At 59.8% G+C, this 10,065-nt stretch overlaps 1 protein-coding gene across 1 annotated transcript; it reads right to left on the bottom strand.

Annotated features, from left to right (window-relative positions):
• Positions 1 to 266: 266 nt before the first annotated feature.
• On the bottom strand, positions 267 to 8,184 carry TLX2 (T cell leukemia homeobox 2; the record flags this gene model as incomplete). Its single annotated transcript, XM_063310525.1, has 4 exons — positions 267 to 483; positions 839 to 1,076; positions 2,138 to 2,450; positions 8,158 to 8,184. Coding segments are annotated over 4 exons (795 nt in total), but the record flags the coding sequence as incomplete, so codon positions are not given.
• Positions 8,185 to 10,065: the final 1,881 nt, after the last annotated feature.

The following is a 10,065-nucleotide window of genomic DNA, read 5'->3' as shown; positions in this document are numbered from 1 at the left end:
TGGGTGTGGTCTGCGGAGCGCACAAGGCTGGCCGGAGCCCAGCCGCCCCCTAACCCAGCCGGCCGCTCTGCAAGGTCTCCTTGCCGCCTGGCGTCCGGGGCACTCTGCTGGGCGGAGGGCTCGGGAGCCGCCCTGATGGATCCACTCCATTCCCGAGCAAGCTGCTCCCGGGGACTCAGCAGCGGCGGGAGCTCAGGTTGCCTCTGGCAGCCCCGCGACTGGAGATCGGGCGGGCAAGGCGCCCTCAAGTCTGCGCGCGGCTCTGCTTACACTAGGGCGGCGGCCCCCGAAACTGAGGTGACCTCGTGGTTCTCCGCCCAGGGCTGCAGGTTCTGCAGGGCAAAGAGCGAGGCGTTGTGCAAGCAGAGGGGGTCCTGCTGCAGTGGCTGCCCCAGACTCTTCGGGAAGGCATCCGGCGGGAGATGCAGCATCAACCGACTGGCCTGCTGGCGCTCGGCCTCGCGCTCCTCTGCCGTCTGTCGCCTGTCGGAGAGACCGGAACGGCGTCAGAGCCTGAAATCATGGCTGGCGGGACGCAGGAGTTCGCTGCTCTGGAACTGGTGACTGCGAGCATGAGCAGAAGGGAGCCCCCGCCCCGCGCCATCGGCCCCTTATCCAAACCCTCCGAGGTGCTGGAGAGTCGGGTGCACCCTTTCCGAACCTCGCCCCTCCCGCACAGTCGCCCGACGAGAATCCACGTGCTCAGCAGCGATTCCCCCCCACCACAAGCATCCCCGCAAACGAGGGGAGGGGGGCGACCGCAGACCAAGCGCCCCGCGGGCCATGCCCGGCTCCTTCGGCCCAGCCCCGGTACCCAGCCCCGGTACCGCCCCGGTACCTCCACTTTGTGCGGCGGTTCTGGAACCACGTCTTGACCTGTCCGTCGGTCATCTTGAGCGCCTTGGCCAGCGCAGCTCGCTCTGCGGACGCTAGGTATTTTTGCCGATGGAACCGCTTCTCCAGTTCGCAGATCTGCGCCCGCGAGAAGGACGTGCGCGGCTTCTTGCGCTTGGGAGGAGTGCGATTCTGGTAGGGGTGGCCGACCCGCCTGGCCACGGAGAAGGGCGGCAACGCGGCTGCGGGCAGACCGAGAGAGCAGAGACCCTGAGGATTCGGGAGTGCGGAGGGAGGGAAGTCACGGCCGCTACCGATGGCAGGCGACCTCAGCTTCCGGGCTCCTTCCCAGAACGCGCCCTACGATGTTCCTTGGCTCTGGAGAAAGGGAGCGGGGCGGGCTGCCTCCCCTACCATGGGAGGGTCGGGGGGGTCAGAGCGATCTAGGCGGCGCAGCTGCCTTCCGTCTCGGCGGTCGGCCTTGCGCTCCCTCTGTGGCCCAGCTGCGCGTCCCACAAAGGGAAAGGGACCGCCGCTTGCCTCCCCAGAGAGCTGGCGCTTCGGGCTGCAGGCTCTTCCCGGGCGGGCTCAAAGAACCCTACTTCTCCGTCGGAGCCACAAGCCTGGAGAGCTGGGATGAGCCCACCGCCGCCGCCGCCCCACCCGGATGCAGGTCTGCTTAGCTAAGACTTCTTGGAGCGAGATAGAAACGCCCTTCTCCTCCCCCGAGAAAGCGGCTCCTGCTTTTCCCGAGGTATCTCAGAACCACTTTGGCGGGGGGTGCTTTCCCTTGCCAGGCCCCGAGCCTCGAGTCGCCTCTTCAGCGCCCCTCCCAAATCCGGGATTCTTTCCAGGGCAGCTTCGAGGAAAGTTCTTGGTCCTCGTGAAGAGGCTTCGTCCAGCCCACGGGCGCTCCTCCCCGGCCAGAGAATGGGATCCTCCTTTGTCCGCCGGCCGTCTTAGGAAGTCCTCCGGCCCGAGACAGAAAGGTGGCGTAGCCGATCTTCGAGCGCCAAGGCAAGACGAAGGACCCGGGCTTCACCCTTCCTCCCGCCCTCCCCAGGGCTGGGAATCAGCCTGCTTGGCCCAGTTTCACTGGGACCCGCAGGACGACGCGCCCTTCCCACCCCCGCGCTCCCCACATTTGGCCACGCGTTTCTGGTAAGGCTGAGCCTCAGGCCCGTGGAGAGAGTCAAGCCGGACAGGCCCCAGCGCCTGTGGAAGCGGGTCGGGCTAGGCAATCGGCCTCCTGGGGTGGGGCGGAACAGCCCCTGAAGGGCTCCGAGCTGCGAAAACTGCTCACCTGCCATCCGGTCCTTCGTCAGCCGCCTGTTGTGCTCCATCCAAGGGAACGCGAGGCTGGCTCCAGCCGGCGGAGGATGGACGGACACGGAGGGAATCGGCCGGTGCGCGGGCACTCGGATCACTCCGCCGTTGCCAGCTGAGGCCCCCGGGAGGCCGTACGCCCCCAGGGAGCACGAGGGACCATAATCCGCCTCGTAGCCGCGGCTTTGGAGGGCCAAGTCGGGTTCCCCGGTTGCCTCCGCTCCGCCGCTCTGCTGCGGCGGCGGGCAGCCCAGAATCTGATCGATGCCGAAGCGAATGGGCTCGTGGGGCTGCGGCGGTGTGGGGCCCGTCTCCTGCTCCAGCCCCAGGGCGTCCATTCCGCGCCCTCAGCAGCTGACGCGACTCTCACCAGCCGCCCTCCGGCTACACCGTTCTGAGCTCAGGCGCACCGCTTTCCGGGCGCCGCGCCAGGAGCAGGGGCACCCCAACTCTGTGGGAGGCAGCATTGCCCCGCGGGCAGGGGCAGCAGTGGGCCCGTCGGAGGGCCGCTTGGACCAGCACAAAGGCACGGGCGTGCTTCCGAGAGGACGGGCACTCGGTCGCCTCTGCCCGGCGCCTGGGCATACCCGGAGATCGCAGGGGGGCACGAAGCTGCAGGCGTTTTTCTCTGAGACGCCATCTCCGCCTGCCAAAATTCTCTGGCTCCAGCCCTCTGATTGGTGGCCGCTGGCAGTGACTGACAGGCCTTTGCCGGGGGTGGGCGGGTCGCGTGTCACATCCAGAAGAAACCGCCTGTACCTCTGTCCTTCTCCGCCTTCCGCCTCTGTGCGCCCCCCAGAATGAGGGGAGGCAAGGAGAAGACTCCCACCCTCTCAGCCTCCCCAAGGCCGCAGTTCCTCAAACTCAAACTCTTCATCAGGACAGCAAGACCCAAATATTTATCCAGACAGCTCCTACTCTGTCGGACGAGGGGCTGGGAAAACGGAGATTGGCCTCAGGCGCTACTATCTAGCCTCGCCGGCCCTTACCACCTGCAGCCGCTCCTCTGGTTCCACCCTCGGGATTAGCAGCTGTGTTGGCTAGTGGTCGACGGCCGCTTTCCTTTTCAGGAGAGAGAAGCCCGGCTGCCCAGCAGCCCTCGCTTGCAGCCCCGGCGTCTCCTGTAAACGCTCAGGATCGGCCGCCCCCCACGCGGCCATGAAAAGCCCCCAGCTCAGAGGGCGCTCCCGAGGCGGGGCCGGGAGACCGCCGAGGGACACGGACTCCCTCCGTTCATCCGCGCCCAATCCCCAAATCACAAGTCCCGGCGGCCGCCGCCTTTGCTCCCAGCTGCTCCGGGGGCGGCCCCTCACAGGCGACATGGAGCCCCTGTGCAGAGCCGTGAGTCAGCGGTTCATTGCCACCCTAAGGGGCAGGTAATGCCCGGGCGTTAGAGGAAGCACTCCCCCTTTTCTCCCTGGCCCCGGACAAGCCAGATTCGCCCTCTCCGTTGCAGATTAAGTAGCGGCGGGGCAGGAGTAACATCAACGCCTTCTATGTGACCGTGTAGCGCCCCTTAAGGAGCCCGGTTCCCCCTCAAGCTGAAGGCGCCCTTTCCCTCCGCTGAGCGGGAACGGTCGGGAGGGGCTCTTCTCTGCCCTTTGGGCTGCTTCACAGGCGGAGAGGGAAAATCCTGAGCCGGAAGCCACGAAACATCTGAAGCGGTGAGCCTGGAACAGGATCGAGACATCTATCCAACACGGCTCCTTGTGTTCGCCGGATCCCACCTCCATTTCGATCAGTCTGAAGTCTCTTTTCCCTGCAAAGGAAAGGAACAGCGAGTGGCTACAGACGGGTCCGAGGCGGCTGCGAAGCTCCTGCCTGGTTCAACCTCCGGAGCCTTTTTTCCCTGGAATACAAATTAGGATGGGGCACCAGCGTCGAAGTGGTGCAGGCTGTGAAATAAGAGGCCCCGAAAGCCAAAAGGTAATTCGAACTCTTCAGCCGGACGAGCCACCCATTCTGGAAACCCCGTTCTCCAGGAAAGGAGAACCGGAACGCGCGCCAGGTACATAGAGCGTTACGCGGCACCGCTGCGAAAACGGAAGCCGGGAGAGGCCCCTGCGGAAAGGGAAGCGGCACGGAAGGAGAGGTCGCCCTGGAGGAGGAAGGGGCCCCAGCCGGAGAAGCCCGGGTAGGCATCGCGGCGACGGTCAGTGGTTCTGATTGGCATTATTAATTTAGAGTATTTGATACCTTTTCTCATTTATATAAATCTGAAGCAGTTTACAGTAGTGCCTAAAATGCTTATGGAATAAGCAATCAACAACAACAACAACAACAACAGTATAATAGCAGCAGCAGCACATTTCGCGCAGGTAGAGGTAGGACTTTCGGGCTCGGGCTTGCTACAGCGGGAGCCTTGGGTTCTGCCTGCCCCGCGCATAGGCCGGGGGCCTCCTCCTCCTCCTTCGGGTACGGCGCTCTGTAGGGGGACCACCTGTCGGGAGCCCGCTGTCCCTCCGGCTCGGCCCCGGCGCAGCCCCTGCTCCTCCCTCCCTTGTTTGTGGTCAAGGGCAAGGTGGTCCTTTTTCCCTATCACCCCGTTCCTGTTTGGCAACGTTGTCCGTTCTTAATAGGACAGGTGAGGAAGACGAGGTCTGAAACCAACTGGATCGAAATGCCTGCCTGCCTTCCTGCTTGCTTGCCCGGTGTGTCTTTTCCTGGGAGGGACACTCTGTGAGCACAGCACGAAAAAGCAAGTCCACAGCACTCTTCAGCTGCTGGTTTGCCATTAACTGGGGTTAAGCAAGGCACCCCCCACCCCAGAGCAAGGCAGAAAAAGGAAGGCCAGCGGGACATTTCGGGAAGCTGGACTTGGCCATGATTCTCCCTGCAGATCAGGAAGGGAGTGGAGGGAAAGCGGAGGGACAGGAGCCCCCTCCCCTCTCCCCCATCTCCAGAGCAAGCCGAGACCGTAGCCAAGGTTGGAAGGGGCGGCCCCTTTCTTGGCATTTACACCTGCTTCAGACAGTCTGGCAATTTTGATGAACCCTGATCATAGGATGCCAGCCTTCTCGCACCCTCTGCCCAACATCAGGCATGGCTCATAGATGCGGTCGGCACTCCGTTTCTGGACAGGGTTCATGTCACAAACCAGCCATGCTCCTCCTGGGCTTCCCTGTCCCCGGATCCACCCTGGACAGCCACGAATGTCTTCCAGAAAAGCCTTCCAGAAGCCCTGTTGAGCGCGACAGGGGGGGACGGCCGTGGATTCCAGGGGAAAAAGCTGCTCCCTGTTCTGAGGCAGCCTGTTTTCCCTGGTTGCGGAGCGCTGGGGAAAGCCAGTCACTCTCTTCCGAGTCTTTTGAATCCTTCAAGGGGGGGGGGGGCGGCGGCAAATATGGTTAGGTCCGTTTAGTCCCCAGCCCCATCCGTACTGAATCTGACTCTTTTTGGGGTGACCTGAAATTCCTCGGGGAATTGTGACCCCTCTGCAAAGGGCCTGTCCCACCAGAAGGACAAGGATGGTTGCCTCCTGCCAGTCCTCCACCGCCTGGCATTTAGGGGTGCCTCTGCCTCCCTGGCAGGTAAGTCCTGCGGGGTTGCCAGCAGTCTCCCTTCCTCAAGGAGATGGCCTGGAGGAAAAGGTGGAAAACAGCCCCGGGAAACAGGAGCGAGTGAGAAAGAAACTCAGGATTGCCCGTTTTGACTCTCATTGGTATCAGAGGGAGGGAAGTGGAAACACCAGCGGCTTTCAGAGTCTCTGATTAGAGCCAAGGTCTATGGAGCAGAGCTCTGCTACTCCTTGTGGTGTGTTTCCCTACCCCGCCTATCTCACAGGGAGGCATCCACCCCACCCTCCTTCAGGCCATCTGGAAAGGAGGTCATTTGTGTCATCCTGGCCAGTGTCCAGTCATCAGGGCCCCTGGTGGCAACGAAAAGGGCAAGGAAGGAAAGGGCTGTGGACAAACCACCCATTCTTGGACCATTGGCTCACAGGCAGTGCTTTGTGCTTCCTGGATTAACCCATTTCCTAGATTTGCAGAAAACATGAACCAACTAACCAACCCAAATACCAGGAGAACCCTAACTAGGATTATTCACACTCAGCCTTTGAGTCACCGGGGACGTGCCTGTGTATCACGTCAACGCAGCAGCTGCGGGTCACATTTCCCCTGCTGAGTGGAGCCGAATTCCGTTCTTGCCCACACTCACGCAATAGGTGCGGGGCTCTGTCTCGGTTCTCCCCACTCAGGGACACCACTGAGGCTGCCCACCTCCCTCGCCTGCTGCAACGGAGAGCTTTCCTCCTCAAGCCCAGCGTGGGGCCGCGGCTGTTTGCGACAGCCTGATGTGTGAAAGCGATTCTGTGCCAAACAAGCGCACTTCCTCTGAGTAAAGCAGACCGGGGTGGGCAAGCAGCAACCTCCCCGCCCACCATGAGCCTGCCTTTGGGCACAGCATGGCCGCGCGGGGAGTGGGGGCGGGGAGGCTGCTCCGAATTCTCCGGCCTTCTCAGTGCCAGAGCTGTAGCCAGGCTGCATGGCACGCCTGGCAGCTCCCAACCGAGGGCAAGACTCAGAGACCCAGCCGAAGCAATGAGGTGCGCTGGATAGTCTCAGCCCTGCAGGAGGCGTTTCCTCCTCTCAGGGATGGAAGGTGGGTCTCCACATTCCGGCGGAAACCTTTACTGACGCCCCAGCGCTGGGGCAAAACCAACATCTCCCCAATCAGTAAAGAAGGCGATAGTATCATAATTCCTGGGGTGTGCTCATCTGGTGGCAGTTCCTGCTTATCCATTTATTCATTGCCCATTAACAGGATTTAAGCAGCATCCGCATTTTGCTTTGCCAGCAGGAGGGCCGAGATTGAGCCGACGGCTGACTCCACTTTAATGTAGCTCAACCTTTTTCTCCTCCAGCCCAGTGGCCAGGCCTTCTCTTTCCCAGGTGAGCAGGAGAGAGACCAAGTCAGACCAGCATCGCAGCACCAGAGGGAGGGACCAGCCGCCTTGTGCTTCTGTGCCGAGGAGGACGCTGCCAATTCCTAGGCGGGCGGCCCTCCGGAGAACAGTCCCGGCTGGTGAAGCCAAGATGAGACAAGTCAGCTGGCCTGCTGCCCCACTAACTGTCGGAAGGAAGCCCCTTTACCTCCTCCAGGGCAGCATCTTCCTCCATAAGCCGCCTAGACGTCCCTGGCGACTCATGGAGCACTGGGCCCTGGGACCCGGGACGCGGCTCGACAGGTGGCTTCACGGGGATTCTCTTGGCTTTAAAAGAAACAGGCTGACGAGCTGAAGGTCTCGCTCTCCCCCGCGCTGAGCTGGCCCAGGGCCTGGGCAAGGAGAGAGGGGAAAGCTGGGCTGCACAGTCTCTCCTCTCTCTGCCGCCTTATGCTCCTTTGCGGGCATCAGGGAGTGGCAGATGCTGCCCCAACGAAGGCTCCGGGGAGCAAGCGCTAGCAGGCGCGTCCGGACTGGCCCTCGAGATCCCTTTGCCGAGCGCTGCTTCTCAAGCGCTGGTTTGAAGCCGGTGGGATTCCACAGAGGCCAAGTGTTCTTGCTGGCCAGGGCGGCTCGCTTGGCCCTTTGCTGGGTTTTTAAGGGCAGAAGAACTGGGGCGACAAGCTCCAATACGGGCGACCCACACAAATGGCAGATTTTGCCTGAAATTCATATCCATAGCCCAGCCCTTGACAGACCAAGAGTGAAAGTCAGGGGGGAAAAAACATTCAGCATGGTACAAGAACATTTGAATTTTGAAAGTTATTTGTAAATAAGGATTTTATTTGAGCTTCTTTCTTCATTGTTTACCTGATTGTGTGTGTATGATATGATGAGCTGCTGGTCTTCTGTTACGCCGCTTTTGAAGGGCGTAAGTTTTCCTATTCTGCTGTTAACAGCAAGTAAGATCAATCTTACAACAGCAAGAAGGAAGATAGATGCTTTGGAACTGTGGTGTTGGAGGAAGACCAAACCAGTCCATACTCCAGGAAATCAAGCCAGACTGCTCACTTGAGGGAATGATATTAAAGGCAAAACTGAAATACTTTGGCCACATCATGAGAAGACAGGACACCCTGGAGAAGATGCTGATGCTGGGGAGAGTGGAGGGCAAAAGGAAGAGGGGCTGAGTGGAGGGCAAGGTGGATGGATGATATTCTAGAGGTGACGGACTCGTCCCTGGGGGAGCTGGGGGTGGCGACGACAGACAGGAAGCTCTGGCGTGGGCTGGTCCATGAAGTCACGAAGAGTCGGAAGCAACTGAACGAATAAACAACAAAAGATGAATTTACCTTCCAGCTTGTGTTAATTTGCAAACCAAATATATGCAGAATATAAGCATTTCGAAGCACAATTATTTTTGCCTGTCTTAGTATGCTAAGATTCAGTTTGCTTTGAGGGGCTGCAAAAGTTATATCCTGAAGTTGTCTCTTTTAACAAGACTCTGAAAGCAATCAATGGAAGCCTGTTTTATCTTGTAAGGTCCTCTGAAGTTTATGTCCTTTTTGTTTTATATTTGGTACAAATATTTATCACTGAAATCAAACATTTGTATTTATTTGTTTGCTTGTTTTGCTAAAGGCAATTAAAATACAAGCTAACTTCTTGTCTCAGGAAAAGAGCGTTTGCCTCCCTGCCTAAGAATACATGTATTTATTGATGACTCGGTTTTTCTCGTGGGGTCCGTTGACTGGAAGCTGGGGTAGTCTCTGGAGTTCTTTGGACAGCTGCCTTGGAGTGGGGCGGCAATTTTCCTTCCACTCTGCTTTATTCAAAAGGGGAGTGGCGGTGCTAACGAACAGGCGCTCCTGGCCTCCCCACTGCCCTCCCTACGGGAGAATCAAACCCACAGGGTGGAGAGCGGCCTTAAAAGAGCCCCAGAAAGACGGCAGGGATGCCGCCGGTCGAGGAGCAGGCCAGAGCCGGAGGCCCCTGTGTAGAACCTACCACCTTGGGCGAGGGGATCGGCGGCGGCCAGGAGGCCAGCTCGAGATCCGGAGCCTGCGCTCGGCGTCACTTGAGAGCAGAGAAGGGCCTCGGCGCGCGCGCTTCCCCGGGCAGCGAACTCTTCCTCCCAGCCTCCTCCCCATCTCTTGACCCGGAAGCGGGGGCCAGGCAAGCCACTTCTCCTAAGCATCTGCCCACCCGGTGACGGTGATCCGCAGCCGACTCGGGCTTCTTTGGGCCGCCTCCTCTTTCTGGAAGCAGGCTCTGGGGTTCAAACGCTTGCTAAATCCGAAATCTGCAATCCCACTCAACGTATATCCGATGATTTTGAAGTTTTTAGGATATTACATCTTCCAGACTGCCATCTCCTAATCAAATGCCCAGAGAGGCAGCCCCAGTGGAGGCTGCTGGGGACAATGCGCTCTGTTCTTTTGTTTGCAGATAGGAAAAGCCGCCTCTGTCGCCCCGCCACTGAGAAACGCTTCTCTATTGTGCGTGGGACGCAGAACTCATTCAACCCCCCACCTCCACCCCGGCTTCTTTGCGACCTTAACTCCAGAAGGAGCTACGCCAAGACTCTAGGTCGGAGGTGCTGAGCTTCGCTATCCGGGGCGAAAGGTTGACTCGGTAACGTCGAGCGGGAGCAGAAACCATAAGGACCCCTGCAAACTTCAATTTATTTAATCTTGCCTGCATTGAACTTCCGCTCCGCCCCAGCTTGAGCAGGTTCCTTCCGAAAAGGAGGCCTCGGGCCCCACCCATGGAAGCAGGCGGGAAGCAGGCCTTCCGAGCACGTCTTTCGGAAAGCGAACCAAGCGGCGGAGAGCGACGCCTCCCTGGCTGCAGTGAACTTGCGGCCGCTGAGGGGAGAGCTCCCCTACCGCTTGGCCCCCGGATCGGGATGCCTTTGGTCAACTCTCACAAAGTGTCCATTAACAATTGCGCGGAGCCCGTCCTCCAAGTAATCGCCGTTCTGCCTGGCCCCTTCCGGTCAAGAGAAGGGCCACCCTGGG

This window comes from Candoia aspera, chromosome 8 (genome assembly GCF_035149785.1).
Source record: "Candoia aspera isolate rCanAsp1 chromosome 8, rCanAsp1.hap2, whole genome shotgun sequence".
Lineage (NCBI taxonomy): Eukaryota > Metazoa > Chordata > Lepidosauria > Squamata > Boidae > Candoia > Candoia aspera.
Note: the sequence above shows the minus strand (reverse complement) of the source record. Positions and strands in the feature narration are given on the sequence as shown.